Source organism: Hypanus sabinus, chromosome 20, assembly GCF_030144855.1.
Source record: "Hypanus sabinus isolate sHypSab1 chromosome 20, sHypSab1.hap1, whole genome shotgun sequence".
Taxonomy (NCBI): Eukaryota; Metazoa; Chordata; class Chondrichthyes; order Myliobatiformes; family Dasyatidae; genus Hypanus; species Hypanus sabinus.
The window spans coordinates 52442890-52463080 of record NC_082725.1 but is presented as its reverse complement, the minus strand read 5'-3'; the positions used below and the strand labels follow the sequence as shown (position 1 = coordinate 52463080).

General features: G+C 40.2%; 1 protein-coding gene across 1 annotated transcript in view; it reads left to right on the top strand.

Moving 5' to 3' along the window:
* pard6gb (par-6 family cell polarity regulator gamma b) overlaps window positions 1-3049 on the top strand; it is a 33409-nt gene extending 30360 nt beyond the window's left edge. The window contains exon 3 of the mRNA XM_059945512.1: window positions 1290-3049. Within this exon, the coding sequence (XP_059801495.1) occupies window positions 1290-2140 (851 nt within the window). The 3' untranslated portion in view covers window positions 2141-3049. The remainder of the gene's footprint in view (window positions 1-1289) is intronic.
* The last annotated feature ends 17142 nt before the right edge of the window (window positions 3050-20191 follow it).

Below are 20191 nucleotides of genomic sequence, written 5' to 3'. Positions count from 1 at the left end.
AATGATGACTTTCAAGGAATTAAAAGTATTGAACTGAGTAAATCATTAACTTGTATCTATTAAAAAAAATTGTTTCCAAGTGTTCAGGTTTAAGGTTTTAATTTTTATCTTTATTAATTTATTTTTAATTGTTAACCTGTCATTACCATTTTGTTATAGTAGGACTTACTCTACTTCCAAGCTGGTCACAATTGTGATTGAAGAATAACATTCCTGCTGTGTAAACTTCATCACTGATAACAGAACTGAAACTGAATTAATAGCTTTAATTATTGGAGGGAATATTGTTTAAGCATGATGTAATTTCTTTAGCAAAGATTGCTGAAATCGTACTTGATTTTTTTCCTTTTTGAACACACATACAGTCATAGACCACTACAGCATTTTGGCTATCTAGGCTGTGCCTGACCTGTTTTTCTGTCTAGTCCTATCTACCCACACCCTCCACAACTCGGTTGACCATGTACTCTTAAATGTTGCAGCTGAACCTGCATCCGTCACTTCCACTGGCAGCTTGTTCCACACTCGAACCATCTGAATGAAGAAGTTCTCCCTCAGGTTCCCCTTAAATATCGAGGGGGGGGGAGCTTTGATGGGGGATAAGCCATTATGTATTTACTCTGCCTAAACCCCTCATAATTTTGGATACCTCTGTAAGATCTGCCCTCTTACTCCCACCCTCCAGGGAAAAAAGTCCTAACCTATACATCCTTTCCCTTTAGCTCAAGTCTGGGTGACATCCTTGTAAATTTCCTCTGCACTCTTTCAGGGTTATTGATTTCTTTCCCTATAAGTAGGTGACCAAAACTGCATACGATACTTCAAAATTTGGCCTCACCAATGTACAACTTCAACATAACTTACCAAATCCTGTACTCGGTGCTCTGATTTATGAAGGCTAATGTGCTGAAAGCTCTCTTATGGGCCCTATCTGTCTCTGATAGTTCCTCTACCAAAGAAGTTTTGGATCTTTATTCATTAATGTTAAAAAGTTAAAACTAAAGAAGGTGGACCTTGAGTGAGTTCAATATTTTTAAATTACATTATGACATTAGGAATTAAAGATGATTTTATTAATGCTTTCCTTAGCTAATTTATATTATTGTAAATTCTAATTGATAATTAGTCATTTTCCATTTTTTGAAATGTCTACATCACAACCAGTTTGACTTGAAATATATTTAGAGCATCTGGAATGTCAGGTTTGTGTGTTTAGCACCTATTAAGTTGATATTTTTTTAAATTTTAAGAAAGAACCTTTTCAGAAAAACTGCTTTTGACTTTTTCAGATGAGGTAGATTATGATCTCTTTGGCACTGATTCATTGACAAGAAAGAAGAAACCTTTGGGAGGTCTCCGAACTGATACACTTCGAAAGCGCGTTCACCTCAATATTAGTATACCTCAAGACTTCAGACCTGTTTCTTCTATTATTGATGTGGATATTCTGCCTGAAACTCATAGAAGAGTCCGATTGTACAAACATGGATGTGAAAAACCCTTGGGATTCTATATTCGTGATGGCACTAGTGTGAGAGTAACTGCACATGGGCTTGAAAAAGTTCCAGGTATCTTCATCTCAAGGCTTGTGCCTGGTGGTTTAGCTGAAAGTACAGGGCTCCTTGCTGTTAATGATGAAGTCCTAGAGGTAAATGGAATTGAGGTGATGGGAAAAACTCTTGATCAAGTTACAGACATGATGATTGCCAACAGTCACAACCTAATCATTACAGTAAAACCAGTGAACCAGAGGAACAATGTCATTCGCAGCAGTCGTATGTCTGGTAGCTCTGGCCATTCAAATGACAGTACAGCCAGTCACCATAGTCTATCCTCTACCCATATTATGCAGAATTACAATCCTGAAGATGAAAGTGATGAAGAAGCTGACATCATTATTGAGGGAGCTGATGACTGTCAGAACATTCCGTTTAAGTTACTGCCTTCATCCTTCACTTCTCAAACAAACTCTGGTAATCTTAGTCAGAGACTGCAGAAGGAACTGACTTTCAGTGATTCCATTAGAGACAACAAAGGAAATATATTTAAAACACTAACTGCAATCAAAGCTGAGGCAAGGCATAGTCTAGCTCTCAGCAGAGGAGGCATTGAAGAGGATGGAACAGTCATAACACTTTGAAAGTTTGATTCAGATTGATGTGGAGAACCAGCAGAGAATAATGAATTTAGTTACAGTTCATGGTTTTTAATTTCTGGAATTTTGGGGAATATTTTCTATTTTTATTGGAATTTGGTATGTCAAATTTTTTCATGAATTCCTTTAATGTGTGAAAGAAAATCCTGGTGATAAATAGGTCACAGGGTCATAAATTATTTTAAATTTGAGGTTTTTAGTCAAGATACTTTTACTTGAAAAGCACATTACCAAATGATTTTAAACTAAATAAATAATTGAGCTGTCCTTTGGGCAGAAGTGATTGTTGTATAGCACCACTTGCTGGATATGAGCAGAGGTTTGTAGCAATAATTTTACATCACTTTAGATTCCTCAAACATGATTCTGGGCATTACAGCTATTAATCCATGCATCAGTACAATCTCGAAGCCCTTAAAATAATTTGAAGCAGTGATCAGTAACAACATTTGGAATTGCCACTGTAGTTAAGTGTATATCAGCATAAAATGCCCTGTTCAGCATTCACGTTCTATGTTTTCATTTCTAAGTTTTGATGTTGAATATTTTTGGAGATTAATCACAGTAAATGTGAAGTACCTCTGCAATGTGTCTTTACCAAAACTTTTTAGAGCTGAAAATAATAACTATCAGCAAATAGGAGGTAGTGACAGTTAGTAGTCTTTAGAAAATAATGGACACCTAAGAATGATCTGGAGCTTAAGGTGATATAAACAAGGCTTGACCAAAGTGCAGTTTTCATCTGAGTTTTTAAAATTTGACTACATTATTTTATAGTATCTTATAGCGTATGCATTTCAAGTTTTATATGTAAAATGTACTCTTATTTGGGGTATCTATTTTTGTATCTGCAGTGGTTGTCAATGCATCTAATACAATATGTGGAAACCTGTATTGTACTTTGTACTGGAAAATTATTGTCACTGAGGATTATTTCTTCATTTATATTTAACATTATATTTAATTTTTAATTCTTTAAGGATAGTTTTCAGTACCTTTACCTTCATTGCTAGTTCTAATCGGTCCTTTGGTGATAGTACAGTGAATCGTGGATTAATAAATAGTTTGCTAAAGTACCATTATATTCTGCAAAAAAAAAACAGCTTTCAATAATATACAGGATAGCTGTGGATAATGTCCAATGATTTCATCAGCTTTGGGTTGATCTTTTAAATGAAAGTGATCTGTAGTTTGAAGCACTTAAGTTGGGACTATGAATTGCTAAAGACTTGCTGGGCTAGAATAGCCTCCTGTGTTGTAAGAAAATATTTTGGTATATCCTGTTCTCAGGAACTTTTTGCACCACTGGTTAACAATTTGCAATGACTCTTCTACAGTGAAACCCAATTTTTTTGGTCTTTATTCCATGACTGTGCATGATATTCATGTTTCTACCCATGTGCATGTATTTATTTTCAAAGATACCTGTATGGATCCATTCAGCAAATGTATTTGTCCATTCTTCTGCTGTCTTCTGATGTCCTATCGTTAATTATCATTGTTCATCTCTATAGATTCTTAAGTATTTCCAGAATAGCTCGTCATTTTACATTCCTTCATGACTGCTTTCATGTTGCTGCTGTTTATGTACTTACAAATATATTTATTATCCTTTCTTATGTCTTTCCCTTTCCTGTTGATTTGCATCATCAAATTCCCAGTTTTGTTTCTTTTGTTAATTTCTCCTGTTTCCTTGATTTACAGTCTTGTAACATGAGTAGAACTTGAGTATGTGGGGCCCAGCATGAAATTTAGAACGAAGAAGGTGATCAACTTAGAATTCTTAGAAATGGCAGCATGGATCTAAAGAGATTGTTTATTCTGATTGGAACATTTATAAGTCAAGACTGCGCAGTTTAGGGATAAAGAATTGGCCCTTGCTATAAAATGAGAAATGTCTTTATTCTTGAGTGCCAAATGTTTGGGTATTTGTAGATGTATGTTGGAAGGTATATTCAAAACTAGACTGATAAGACTATATCTCGCAAACATGTGCCCATATTTCATGGATTCCCTTGTCTTTCAGGGTCCTGGTCAAGTAGGATCTGTGTGATACACCACTGGGTTATGCAGTGAAGCTATTTATACTGACCTTCATTATTACCTATCCCCCATTCCTGTTTTAGTACTCTTGTAACAGAATCTGAGGTACCTTCAATTTCTGGAAACCAGCTGGAACTTGGAGATGTTGAGAATAAATCTTAATACCCCTGTCAGATATGTGACACTACTGTGGTTTGGAGAATCAACTTGTACCATTTCATTCATTTAATTTTGAGGTGCCATATTCGTAAGACAGCAAAGAGCAGGTGGAGGAATTCTTAAAGGGAAGTAAATTAAATGTGGGAAAACTATGGCAAATGAATCTGATTTACTTTGGACTCGAGGAAGATGAATTAGAGTACTTTTAAAATGGAGAGGCACTAGGAACTTGAAATTCTAAGTGCTCCATTCATTCAAAATTAATGGCCAGAAGTTGAATGCTAATAAAGTATCAGCCTTTATTCCAGAAAACTGCAATAAAAGATACATCTGTTTGTTTTGTAATGCATGATTTGACCCTTCAAAAAAGCTCCAGTGATTTTAAGAACTAAATTGATACAGCATGGCATTAATGACAAGTTATATGCAGCAACTGAAAATTATTTGTTCAAACTATATCAAATGGTGAAAGGATTTGATAGTTTTCATACAGAGCAATTATTTCTCATGGGCAATAAAAACCAAAGACCAACATTATAGTATTAGAACAAATTCAGTAATGAAATGGAGACTGATTTAGTAGTGTCCTTGAAATCTGCAGCTTTCCATATGAGGCTCTTTGTCCATAAAAATGCTTAGAAAACCATAACTTTCAAATATGAAAATAAGATATAGGAGCAAATTAGGCCACTTGGCCCATCAAGTCTGCTCCACCATTCTATCATGGCTGATCCATTTCCCTCTCAGCCCCAACTTCATGCCCTGACTAATTAAGAATCTATCAACTTCTGCTTTAAAAATACTCAACCACCACAGCCTCTTGTGGCAATGAATTCCACAGATTTACCACTCTATGGCTAAAGAAATTCCTCCTCATCTCCATTCTGAGAGGATGTCCCTCTGAACTAACTGTGTCTCTCCACATCTCTCTCTAAGCCTTTCAACATTCAATAGGTTTCAATGAGGTCACCCATCATTCTTCGGAATTACAGTCAGTACAGGCCCAGAGCCATCAAATGCTCCTCAAATGACAAGCCTGGAATCATTTTCATGAATCTTGTTTCAACCCCCTCCAATGTCAGTACATTCTTTCTTAGATAAGTGGCCTGAAACCATTCACGATACTCCAAATGAAGCCTTGCCAGTGCTGTAATAAGCCATAACAGTATGTTCTTTTATATTCTAATCCACTCAAAATGAATACTGTAATAACATAACATTTGCCTTCCTCTCCATTGACTCAACCTGCAAATTAACCTTTGGGAAATCCTGCACAAGGACTCCTAAGTCCCTTTGCACATCAGATTTTTTAATTTTCTCTCCACTTAGAAAATAATCTACGCTTTTATTTCTTCCAAGGGGCATGACCATACACTTCCATCTGCCACTTTTTTGGTCATTGTCCTAATCTGTCCGAGTCCTTCTGTAACCTCCCTACTTCCTCAAAACTACCTGCCCCTCCACCTGTCTTCGTATCATTTGCAAACTTGGCCACAAAGCTCCAAATTCTGTCGTCCAAGTCATTTGATATATAACGTAAAAAGAATTCGTCCCAACACAACCCCCTAGTCACCAGAGGCGAACCAGAAATGGCTCCCTTTATCTGCACTCTTTGGCTCCTTGCTAGTATCTTTCTTGTAATACCATGGGCTCTTGACTTGTTAAGCAGCCTCGTGTGACACCTTGTCAAGGGCCAAAGGATTCATCAATTCTCCTCTGTCTATCCTGCTTGTTATTTCTTTGAAGAATTCCTACAGTTGTCAGGCAAGATTTTCCCTTAAGGAAACTATGCTGGCTACAGCCTATTATGTGCCTCCATGTACCCCAAAACCATATCCTTAAAAGTCGATTCCAACATCTCCTCAACCACTGAGATCAGTGCAGCTAGCCTATAATTTCCTTTCTTCTGCCTCTCTCCCTCCTTGAAGTGTGGAGGGTCATTTGCAATTTTCCACCATGCCACAATCAACTGGTTCTTGAAAGATCATTACTAATGCCTGCACAATTTCAGAACCCTTGGGCATATACCATCTGGTCCAAGTGACTTATCTACCTTCAGACTTTTCAGTTTCCCAAAAACCTTCTCCCTAATAAAAGCAACTTTACACACTTCTGCCCCGTGACATTCTCAGACTTCTGGCATACTGCTCATGTCTTCCACTGTGAAAACTGGTACAAAATACTTATTCAGTTTGACCTCCATTTCCTTCTCCCTCATTACTACCTCCCCAGCATCACTTACTGATATCTAATCAGATATCTAATCTCGCCTCTTTTACACTTTATATATGCGTGGAATCTTTTGGTATCCTCTCTAATATTGTTGCTAGATTACCTTCATATTCCATCTTTTCATTCTTTATGACTTTTTAGTTGCTTTCTGTTGGTTTTTAAAAGCTTCCCAATTTTCTAACTTCCCACTAAATTTTGCTTTATTATATGCCCTCACTTTGGCTTTTGTGTTGGCTTTGACTTCTCTTGGCAGCCACAGTCTGTCATCCTGCCTTTAGAATACTACTCCCTCTTTGGGATGTATAGTGTGAACGAGTATTATTTGGGGTACTGCAAGTCTGTCTTTATTGAGACTTACTGCATGCAAACATCCAATTCAGAATAGCTAATCCCTTCATGGGTTCAATCATGAGCTGCTCTAAAAAGCCATCTCTTAGGCCTTCTGATTTTACCAATCTACCTGCATTTTGAAATTCCCCCATGAATATTGTAACAATTCTCTTTTGACACGCATTTTCTATCTCCTGTTGTAATTTGTATACCACATTTTTACTGTTGTTTAGGGGTCTGTATATAACTCCCATCAGCGTTGTCTTACTCTTGCAATTCTTAATAAAACCAGTTTGGTCATCAGAAATAATAGAGGGAATAATAGTTTCTAATCTATAAGCTAAAACTTTAGCCAAGACTTTAACATCAATATTAAGCAAAGAAATCGGCCTATACAAGGAACACTCTGTTGGGTCTTTACCCTTTTTTAATAAAAGAATAATAGATGCCTCATTAAAAGAGGGTGGCAATTTGCCGTAATTAAACAAGTCAGATAATACTGAGAATAACTGAGGAGAAAGAAGTGAAGAGAATGATTTATAAAATTCTATGGGGAACCCATCAGGTCCAGGAGATTTCCCTGAGGACAATGCAGAAATTGCAAAAGATATTTCTTCTGATGATATAGGCACATTAAGTTTAGCTTTAAAATCAGATGAAAGCAAAGGAATATTCAGATTATTTAAAAAATGATCAACAGAGGTATTGTCATTCAAAGATTCAGAGGAATAAAGTCGAGAATAGAAATTTTTAAATGCGTCATTAATTTCTAAGTGATCCGATGTAAAGTCTCTGTTCTCCTTCCGGATCTTTGTAATATGTTGTTTGGCTTTGGAATGCCTCAGCTGATTGGCTAGAAATTTACCAGATTTGTCACCATGAATGTAAAAGCGACTCTTACTTTCAAGAAGTTGGCGTTCGAACTCATGCAATTCTTTAGCTCTACCCACAATGATTCAACACCTTCCGATCCTATGTCACCTCTTTCTAATGATTTGATTCCATTTTTTACTAACAGAGTCACACAACTCCCTTTCCTGCCTCTCCTGTCAATTGGTATCCTTGGACATTAAGCTCCTAGATATAATCTTCTTTCAGCTATGATTCCAAGACTTATTAGCTAAGGTTGTAGAACAGTAACAATCAAATAAAGTTAAGCAGCAACTTTCCCCGTGAATTAATTCAATAACAGGGCAACTTTGTGGGGCTGAGTATCTACTTGTCTTTGATGTTTCTACATGCTTAAACCCATTTGGATTCCTAATTTCTGCCATTATGAAATATACTTTAATTCCTTCAGTAGTAATCACTCATGAGTGCTCCCTGCCTTGTATTGTGTTGGATTATTATCCTGAATGGAAAGGAGTACAGCTGGAGGCTCAAACCTGAGCATCCGTGAGTTTCTGTAGACCACTGGAAGCTGAAGAAACGTACCCCTCTATCACCACTACACTCATGATCTGGCATATTATACTCGTTCGTTTTAATGCATGTCCAATGAGTTATGTGTACGGTCCCAGCCTGCAGGACAAAAACACAATCTGGATGCTAAGCAACAAAAACAACTTAGAATAATGAAGTTAAATGATCCCACAACTGAGGTTGTGTCATATAGCTATCAATCCTGTCACACCTGATCATGAATGGTGGAGACCAACTTATCATGAAGTTCCACAGCTATCTCGCTCTACAGTGGGGCAGGGCCTAGTATTTACAACATTCAGCCAGAAGTGCCAATTAGATTATTGATTTTGGCTTCCTCCTAATAGCCCTACAATCATGTGATATCAAGAAATGAGCACTGGATACGGCAAAGGCAGTGGGACCAGATTATTTCCTATCTGTGATGATAAATTTTCTAGAATCAGGGCAGCAGATAGACAGCACCAAGACCTGGTTTCAATTCCTGCCACCACCTACAGGATGTCTATGTTTTCCCCCGTGACTGGGTGGGTTTCCTGGGGGTGATCCGGTCTCCTCTCACATTCCAAAAACACAGGTTGATAGGTTAATTGTTCACATGGGTATGACTGAGTGGTCTGGGCTTGTGGGCCAGAAGGACCTAATACCATGCTGTACCTCTAAAGAAACTAGCTGTATCACTACAATCAGTCGTAAGACTTGCATCAGCCTGACTGGTCGTTAATGTGGAAAATCGTCTAAGGACATTCTGAGCATGAAAAGCATAACAAGTTAAATCAGTCCTGATCAGCCATTTCTCAGTTACCAACAGTGTTGGAAAGCACCATCAACACACACCAATAAACTTTGCAGGTGCCAGTTAGGATTTTGCTAGAGCCGTCTAGCTCCAGACCTCTCTTCATGAGCCAAAGAGCTAAATAACAGAGGCAACGTACTAGCAAACAAAAAAAGATTCTGGTATCAAGCAGCCCTGGTAAAAGGCACAATGGTCCTTAAAGGTAAAACATCCAGTGGGAGCAGATCAGTCAGTTCCTAGGCCTGACTGACCATCTTCCATTGCTTCTCCATTAACCATACTTGGATGATCAGAAGTCAGATGTTCACTGATAATGTTCAATTCTGTATGAAGTAATTACAGACAGAAAGAGCTGGACAATATTCAGGCAGGAGCTTACAAGTGCAGATGACATTCATACCACAGAATCACAAGGTAATTACAATCTCCCACAACAGTGTTCAATTGTTAGGTCTGGAAATGATTGTCATTACCTTTGCAACTCCCTCACTATCAGCATCTTAGAGTTTACCATTGACTTAAAAGCTCAGCTAGACTAGCCACATAAATACTGTGACTATGACAGAAAGGCAGGCTGTGTGTACTGTTGAAAGTGACTCTTGGACCATAAGACGTTGCCTGAATACCATAATTCTGCTCTTACTCTGCCATTCAATAATGGCTGATTTATTTTTTCTCAATGCCATTCTCCTGCCTTATTCCCATAGCCATTGACACCCTCACTATCAATAACCTATCAAACTCCACTTTAAATATACCCAGTGGCTCAGCTTTAACAGCAATGAGTTCCACAGGTTCACCACCCTCTGTTCTAAAAGGATATCCTTCTGAGGCTGCAATCTTGGAACCCTCAAGGCCTTCTACACACATCTAACTTTTGTAAAGTAGTTTCCTCTCACTTTTGTTGCCCTTAGTGTTTTTGGCCCTGTGCACTCTTGCAATATAGCTTAACCGAAGCCCAGGTTCCAGCACCACATCTGACTAGCCACATCACAGTTCTCTGGACTCACTACCAAAACAGTTACAGACCATCTGTCATTCAAAACTTTAATCCCAGATTGATGTGTTCATTTTTCTTTCTCATCTAGTAATTTAAAATTTTATTTGCTCCTGCCTCCTGTATTGATGCCCCAGGCATCCTATTTGATATTCAGTTCGCTTTCACCATTGTTGCATGCATTATTCCATTTCTCCTGGTTTCCATTACATCACAGATCTTTCTTTTTGTTCTCTTTACCCCCTCCCTCTTCCTCTACAACTTAAAGCTCATTTTATTTCTAAATTTTCCTGACTGATGATGGGTTATCATCTTGAAACATTTACACTATTTGCTCCCCCACTGAAGTGTCTGTTTACAGAAGAAATGCTTTCTCTGCAATGTTTACTGTGGTCAGTGCTGTTTCCTCAAACTACAGGCATGTTGGTGTTTATCATCTACCTAAAAGGAGGAAGTTAAAGAATCACTGTAATTGTACAACATGGACTTCTTTTCCTACCATTGCCCAGGTGGTTTATCACATACTTCTGCCTTTTAAAGTAGTTTTTCAGTCCTTCAACAACACTGTTTGTTAGCAGTCTGCCACTTGGTGGAAGGAATGCCATTATCCTGAAGAGAATCGTTATCAGAATACCATGAACTCCCACTGACTTCCTTCAAATTGATGCCAAAATAAACATGCTGTACTTTCTCAACATAAATTTGTATTCTGTTCTCTGAAAAACAGTTCCCATCTTTGAATGTACCATCAAGGACACTTGAAATGCATGAAGTGAAGGTATGGTCCATTTATATTGTCATATTCAGATATTCAAAGACAAAAGGAAAATGAACTGTTAATGACTAATTTTATGCATGAAATATCAAACCATCCAACATAAAAAAATCAAAAGTTCTGGATATCAAGCGTGAACTATTTACCCAATTATTAAGCCATTATAATAAGTGCTTGCAAATGTACTATTGAACTATTGCAAACTTTCTACTACACTGTCACCTTCTAGCATTATAAAAAAATCAAAGCAACATAAATCATAGAGCAAGATTAGAATTTCCTGATGGAAAACATTGTTTTCTCTTTAACTAAAATACAGGCAGGATATAATTAAATTACAGAGATATGTCATGGGATAAGTGGGGAGATGGTGGGAAATGATGCATAAATCAAACCTGTGAGATCTTCCAAACAGAGTCTCCATCATAGTGAGGGCCAGGTAAAGAGTAGGTTCCTGAGAGAGCTTCCACCACTCCATGATAACTGTCTTTAAAGAAAAAAAAGTGGTTATTTCACACTCTGATAGGCACTAGGAGTACAAGCGTCTGTGTCAGAGCTCTACGGAAGTCATGAGAAAGAATAGATAAAAGGAGCAGGTTTAGGCAAGGTCGGTCTTTAGGGCTATGCAGGCATTAACACTTGGCGTCAGAGCTTTAAACTCAGCTGCAAATAAAAGGAGTGTATGCTCAATTGGAGCGGCCATTGTTGGAGTATGCCAGTGATAGAGTAGGAAGGCTTTGACTTAGCAGCTTCGGCGTGAGCCAATGAAGGCACGGTTTAGAAGAACCAAGCCTTTTTTAGTATATAGTAGTCAGTATGGAATACTCCTGTCAGATATGGGAATTCTGGATACCTGATGGTTCTCCTGATGACAGCATCTGCGGCAAGTGCACCCTACTTCAACTGGGTCGAGGAGTTGAAGCTGAAGTTGGATGTACTCAGAATTATTCGGGGAGCTGAAGATATTTGAAGAGGTGGTCACTCCCGGAGTACAGGTTTCACGTAGTAAATGAGTGATCATCAGGAAAGGTAAAGGATTTAAGAAGTAAATGTAGGGTTCCCCTGTGGCCATTCCCCTCAGTAACAAATATATCTCTTTGGATACTGTTGGGGGGGTGACCCATCAGATCACAGCAGCAGCCAAGCTGGTGGTACTGTGACTGGTTCTTAGGCTCAACAGGGAAGGGTCAAGTCAAGTAGTGAGGCAGTTATAGGGGATTCAATAGTTGGGGGACAGAAAGGAGATTCTGTGGTCACAAAAGAGACACCAGGATGGCGTGTTGCCTCCCGGTGCTAGGGTCCATGGTGTATCGGAACAGATGCAGGATATTCTCAAGGAGGGGGAGCAGCCAGAAGATTTAGTGCATATAGGCAGAAAAGGGGGAGATGTCCTATGCAGTGAGCATATAGAGTTAGGAAAGAGGCTGAGGAGTAAGATCTCCAGATTACTCCCTGTGCCATAGTGCAGGTAGGAATGGGGTGATAGCATGATTGAATAAGTGGCTGCACAGATGGTATGGGGACAGCCTTTCAAGTCCTTGGATCAGTCGAACCTTTTCTGGGAAGGGGTGACCTGTAGAAGAGGGACAGGTTGGAGGGAAACCAATATCCTGGCCGGAAGGTTTGCTGATGCTACTCAGGAGAGTTTAAACTAGTTTTTCATGGGGCTGAGACCCAGATCCCCAGGTCAGTAAGTGAAGAATCAGACCAAAAAATATTGAAAAGCAACATCAAAATAATGGGTATGATTTGTTGGATAGTTTGAAGTGTGTATGTTTTAATACTAGGAGTATTATGGGTAAATGTGATGAACTTAGAGCATGGATCAGTACATGAAACTATGATGTTGTGGCCATTGCTAAAACTTGGTTGAGAGAGGTGCAGGAATAGATGGTGGATTTGCATTTGCTAATCAGGGACAATATGGCAGCCGCAGGGAAGACGTAATGGAGGGGTCAGACACTGGGTCCATTTGGGCAGAACTCAGGAATAGGAAAGGTGCAATCGCACTGAAAGGATTGTACTACAGACCCCTAATAGCCACCGAGACATTGAGGAACAGATTTGTAATCAGATTAAGGAAATGTGTAAAAATAATAGGGTTGTTGTCATGGGGGGTTTCAACTTCCCTAATATAAACTGGGACTTTCTTAGTGTAAGGGGTTTAGATGGGGTTGAATTTATTAAGTGTATCCAGGAATGTTTCTTAAATCAATATGTGGATGGTTCGATGAGAGGAGGGGAGAGGGAGTAGTGAGTGTGTGGAATGGGCTGCCAGCAACGGTGGTGGAGGCGGATACGATAGGTTCTTTTAAGAGACTTTTGGATAGGTACATGGAGCTTAGAAAAATAAAGGGCTATAGGTAAGACCAGCAATTTCTAAGATAGGGACATATTCGCCACAACTTTGTGGGTCGAAGGGCCGGTATTGTGCTGTAGGTTTTCTGTTTCTAAATTACGAGAGCATAAGACAGTAACTAAGAAGCGTTATTCGGGAACACCTTTACTCTGGCAAGTCCGCATCAGATATGTGGAGGGTGCTTACAGATTTCAGGAAAGGTATGTTAGAAGGGGGGGTTGGGAAATAAGAGAACCTTCCATGTCCAGAGCAGTGATGAATTTAGGAAGAAAAAGGAACAGTATGTAAAGCTTCAGAAATTAGGATCAAACAAAGGACATGAGGAGTATAAAGAAGCCAGAAGAGAACTGAAGAAGGGAATTAGGAAAGCCAGGAGGGGCATGTAAAGTCCTCAGCAAGTAAGATTAAGGTGAACCCCAAGGCATTTTATACATACATCAAGAGCAAGAGAATAACTAGGGAGAGATTGGAATCACTTAAGGATAAAGGAAGGAACATTTGCTTGGATGCAGAGAATATGAGTGAGGCACTTAATGAGTACTTTGCTTCTGTATTTCCCAAGGAAAAGGATATGGAGGACCAGGAAATCAGTGGTATAAATACATTAGGACATTTAGAGGTCAAGGAAGAGGAAGTGTTGGGCCTTCTAATGAATGTTAAGGTGGATAAGTGCCCAGGGCCAGACGGGATTTACCCCAGGTTATTGAAGGAGGCAAGAGATGAGATTGCTGGGCCCTTGACCAGTATTTTATGTCATCTCTAGTCACAGGCAAGGTCCTGGAGGACTTGCGAGTGGCTAATGTTGTACCTCTATTTAAGAATGCAACAAGGGTAGATCCTGGAACTGTAGACTGGAGGGAAGTTGCTTGGGAAAGTTGTAGGGAAATTGCTGGAGAAAATTCTTAGGGATAGGATATATAAGTATTTGGAAAACCATGGCCGATATAGAGAGAGCCAGCATGGTATTTGCATGGCAGGTCATGCCTTACCAACTTGATTTGAGTTTTTTGACAAGGTGATGAGGGTAGGGGAGTGGATGTTGTCGACATGGATTTTAGTAAGGTGTTTGACAAAATCGTTTATGGATAATCCAGAAGATTAAGATACTTGGGGTCTGTGGTGAAGTGCCTATTTGGATCCAGAACTGGCTTGCACATAGAAGACAGAAGGTAGTGGTTGAAGGGACTTATTCGTGCTGGAGGTCTGTAGTTAGTGGAGTTCAGCAGGGATCTGTGCTGTTTGTAATGTATATAAATGACCTGGATGAAAATGTAGATGGGTGGGTTAGTAAATTTGCAGATGAAACCAGAATTGGTGGAGTTGTAGAGAGTGTAGAAGACTGGCAAAGAATACAACACAATATAGATCAGTTGCAGATATGTGCTGAGAAGTGGCAGATGGAGCTTAACCCAGATATGAGATGTTTTGCACCTCGGTAGGGCAAATGCAAGGAGACAGTGCACTGTAAGGGCAAGATCCTTAACAGTGTTGCTGAGCAGAGAGATCTTGGGATCCAAGTTCAGAGCCGGCTACACAGGTCGATAGGGCAGTTAAGAAAGCTTATGGAATGCTTGCTTTTATTAGTCACAGCATTGAGTTCAAAAATTTAGGAGGTTATGTTGCAACTTTATAAAACTGATTATAGACAATAGACAATAGGTGCAGAAGTAGACCATTCGGCCCCTCGAGTCTGCACCGCCATTCTGAGATCATGGCTGATCATTCACTATCAATACCCAGTTCCTGCCTTGTCCCCATATCCCTTGATTCCCCTATCCATCAGATATCTATCCAGCTCCTTCTTGAAAGCATCCATAGAATTGGCCTCCACCGTCTTCCGAGGCAGTGCATTCCACACCTCCACAACTCTCTGGGAGAAGAAGCTCTTCCTCAACTCTGTTTTAAATAACTGACCTCTTATTCTCAATCCATGCCCTCTGGTACTGGACTCTCCCAACATCTGGAACATATTTCCTGCCTCAATCCTATCAAATCCTTTAATTATCTTAAACGTTTCAATCAGATCCCCTCTCAATCTCCTCAATTCCAGCGAGTACAAGCCCAATCTCTCCAATCTCTCTGCGTAAGACAGCCCTGCCATCCCAGGAATCAACCTAGTGAATCTACGCTGCACTTCCTCAATTGCCAGAATGTCCTTCCTTAAACCTGGAGACCAAAACTGTACACAATATTCCAGGTGTGGTCTCACCAGGGCCCTGTACAAATGCAAAAGAACATCCTTACTCTTGTATTCAATTCCCCTTGTAACAAAGGCCAACATTCCATTTGCCCTCTTCACTGCCTGTTGCACTTGCTCATTCACCTTCATTGACTGGTGAACTAGGACTCCTAGGTCTCTTTGCATTTCTCCCTTACCTAACTCAACACCGTTCAGACAATACTCTGCCCTCTTGTTCCAGCTTCCAAAGTGGATAACTTCACATTTATTCACATTGAATGACATCTGCCAAGTATCTGCCCACTCACTCAGCCTATCCAAGTCTCCCTGTATTCTCCTAACGTCCTCTTCGCATGTCACACTGCCACCCAGTTTAGTATCGTCAGCAAACTTGCTGATATAGTTTTCAATGCCCTCATCTAAATCATTGACATAAATCGTAAAGAGCTGTGGTCCCAATACAGAGCCCTGTGGTACCCCACTAGTCACCTCCAGCCAGTCTGAGAAACACCCATTCACTGCTACCCTTTGCTTTCTATCTGCCAACCAGTTTTCTATCCATGTTGAAACCCTGCCCCCAATGCCATGAGCTCTGATTTTACTCACCAATCTCCTATGTGGCACCTTATCGAATGCCTTCTGAAAATCTAGGTACACAACATCTACTGGCTTACCCTCATCTAACATCCTTGTTACACCCTCAAAAAACTCCAACAGGTTAGTCAAGCATGATTTGCCCTTGGTAAATCCATGCTGGCTCGGCCTAATCCTATTTCTGCCATCTAGATGTGCCACTATTTCGTCCTTAATAATGGACTCAAGCATCTTCCCCACGACTGGCGTTAGGCTAACAGGGCGATAGTTCTCCGTTTTCTCCTTCCCTCCCTTCTTGAAAAGTGGGACAACATTAGCCACTCTCCAATCTTCAGGAACTGATCCTGAATCTAAGGAACATTGGAAAATGATTACCAATGCATCCGCAATTTCCTGAGCCACCTCTTTTAGAACCCTCGGATGCAGACCATCTGGACCCGGGGATTTATTAGCCTTCAGTCCTACCAGTCTACTCATCACAGTTTCTTTCCTAATGTCAATCTGTCTCAATTCCTCTGATATCTTATGACCCTGGCCCATCCATACATCTGGGAGATTGCTTGTGTCCTCCCTGGTGAAGACAGATCTAAAGTATGCATTAAATTCTGTTGCCATTTCCCTGTTTCCCATAACAATTTCTCCCAATTCATTCTTCAAGGGGCCAACATTGTTCTTAACTATCTTCTTTCTCTTCACATAGCTAAAAAAGCTTTTGCTATCCCCTTTTATATTCCTGGCTAGACTGAGCTCATACCTGATTTTTTCTCTCTGTATTGCTTTTTTAGTTAAGATCTGCTGTTCCTTAAAACTTTCCCAATCATCTGTATTCCCACTCATCTTAGCCGTCATACTTCTTTTTCTTTAATGCTATACAATCTCTGACTTCCTTTGTCAACCACTGTGGCCCCTTCCCCCTCTTTGAATCCTTCCTTCTCATTGGAATGAACTGCATTTGCATCTTTTGTATTATGCCCAAGAATATCTGCCACTGCTGATCCACTGTCTTTCCTGCCAGGGCATCTGCCCATTTAACTTTGGCCAGCTCATCCCTCATGGCTCCGTAGTCTCCTTTATTTAATTGCAACACTGACACCTCTGATCTGCCCCTATCCCTCTCAAATTGTAGATAAAAACTTATCATGTTATGATCACTATTTCCTAATGGCTCCTTTACTTCAAGATCACTTATCAATTCCTGTTCATTACACATCACCAAGTCCAAAATAGCCTCGTTCCTGGTTGGCTCAAGCACAAGCTGTTCCAAACATACATCCCTTAGACACTCCACAAACTCCCTATCCTGGGGTCCAGCACCTACCTGATTCTCCCAGTCCACCTGCATGTTGAAATCTCCCATAATGACTGCATTACCTTTAGCACATGCCAATGTTAACTCCCTAATCAACTTGTACCCAATATCCACGCTACTGTTTGGGGGCCTGTACACAACACCCATTAGGGTCTTTTTACCCTTACTGTTCCTCAGCTCAATCCACACAGACTCTACTTCCCCTGTTCCCAAGTCACCTCTTGCTGAATCTCATTCCTCACCAACAGTTCCCAGTACACTCAATTCCCAGGCCTGATCCCCTTGCAGCCATGTCTCCGTTATCCCAACAATATCGTAGTTCCCCATTTTCATCTGAGCTTCAAGCTCATCTGTCTTATTTCTGACACTACGCGCATTCAAGTATAGAATTCTTAGCCCATTCCTCCTCTCTTTGCTTAAAACACTGTCTACTGTACCTAACCCAGCTCCTTGAACTTCCATCGGGCAAATTGCACCCTGAATTTTGATGACCTTCTTAAGATCACCCAAACCTTCTACACATTTAACCCCATGCACCTTCTGACCAACCCTCTGGATCTGGATCCCTGCCCCCTGCAAATCTAGATGTGATTAGGCCACATCTGGAATATTGTGTACAATTCTGGTCGCCCCATTATAACAAGGATGTTGATGCTTTGGAGAGGATGCAGAAGAGGTTTACCAGGATGCTGCCTGGTTTAGAGAGCATATGCTATCATGAGAGGCTGGATAAACTTGAAATGTTTACCCTGGAGCACCAGGGGCAGAGGGAAGCTCTGATCGAGGTTTACAAGATTATGAGAGGCACAGACAGAGCAGACAGGGAGTATCTGTTTCCCAGGGTCTAATACCAAAGGGCTGTAATGAAGTGGAGAAGGTGTAGGTTTAAGGGATGTGAGGGGTAAGTTTTTTTTACTCTGAGAGTGGTGGATGCCTGGAATGCGCAAATACATTAGAGGCTTTTAAGAGACGTTTGTATAGGCACATGAATGTTTGGAAGATGGAGGGATAGGGACATAGTGTAGGTAGGAGGGATTAGTGTTTGGGTGTTTTTGATTTGCTTTTTAGCTGGTTCAGCACAACATTGTGGGCCAAATGGTCTGTTCCTCTGCTGTACTACTCAATGTTCTAAATATACACACAACAGCCCTTATCAACTAAATCTGCTGTCCAGCTTGTAAACATCACATTGTCAGTGCTTGCTACAAACGAAGACAATTTCAAGCGGTTGATCTTCATTTTTTTCAAAGGACAAGTGACTAACTGGTTTTTGGAGTTTGCACCTCATCTCCAAACAAATGGAAACCATCAACAATAGATTAATAACAATACACTCTATTTCAAAGTTCAAAGAACAATTATCAAGGTATATGCATATATAACCTCTGCCTTAAATGTAGCCAATGACCACTTTCGTTGCCTTCTGTTGATTATTAAAAGCTTCGCAATCCTTGAACTTCACACTAATTTTTATTCTATTATATGCCTTCTCATTGGCTTTGACTACTCTTGTCAGCCTTCTTGTTGATTTATCTTCTTGCAAGCAACCACCAAACAAAAAATCAACATTTAAAGAAAAAACCCCATAAAACAAGGCCAAAAAAAGTGCAACAAAAAAAATCACACAAACAACAAAAAGTGAATAACACACAGAACATTAAACATCAAACTGCAGAGTCTCCAAAAGTGAGTCCACAGCCAAGGCGTGCAGCTGCTCCAGGAACTGATGTCTATGGCCACAGCCACCAAGGCAGTCAATTTGCTCTCACACTAAAGTTTAGTATGTTCTCCCGGCAAGGAATGAAACATTATGCAGGCTGCTCCTAGCTTACAAATTGGCCCTTTGTTTTACAGAAATCCAAGTGAAATGTTGAGAAATACATAGAATGCCTCTATGATAACCACAGTGTTTGTGAGTCAATTAAAATGAGCATTCGTTTGTCCCTTTCCTTGCTTAATTACAATGGTACATAATCACGATGTCACACATTCAATGGCTGGTTTCCATAGGCTGAAAGTATTAGTGCATCTTGTATTGCATAAGACATAGGAGCAGAAATTGGCCATTTGGCCCATCAAGTCTACTCTGCCATTCCATAGTGATTTATTGCCCTTCTCAACCCCACTTTCCTGCCTTCTCTTTGACTAATCAAGAACCTAACAACCTCCACTTTACATATACGCAAATACTTGACTTCCACAGCCGTCTGTGGTTATGAATTTGACTGATTCATTGCCCTCAGGCTAAAGAAATTATTCCTCATCTCTGTTATAAATGGACGACCCTCTATTCAGAGGCTGTGCCCTCTGATCCTAGACTCACCCACTATAGGAAACATCCTCCCCACATCCATGCTATCCAGGCACTTCAATACCTGATAAGTTTTGACTAAATCATTCTTCTAAACTCCACTGTGTGTATTAACCCTTTCATTCCTGGAATAATTCTTGAAAACGTCCTCTGGACCTTCTCAAATGCCAGCACATCTTTTCTCAATTCAGGGGCCCAAAACTGCTCACAATATTCCAAGTGTAATATGGCCAATGTCTTATAAAGCCTCACCTCACATCCTTGCTCTTATATTCTTCTGGGAAGCTTACCTCATCTCCTTACCTGCCCGTCACCTCCCTCAGGTACTCCTCCCCCTTCCCTATTATATTCCCCCTTCTCCAGCCCTTTACCTCTTTCACCTATCAGCTTCCCAGCTCTTTACTTCACTCCCTCCCCACTTAACCTATCACCTACCACCTTGTACTTCTTCCTCCTCTCTCCCTACCTTCTTGCACTAACTTCTCATGGTTTCTGCAGTCCTGATGAAGGGTCTCAGCTAGAAATGTTGA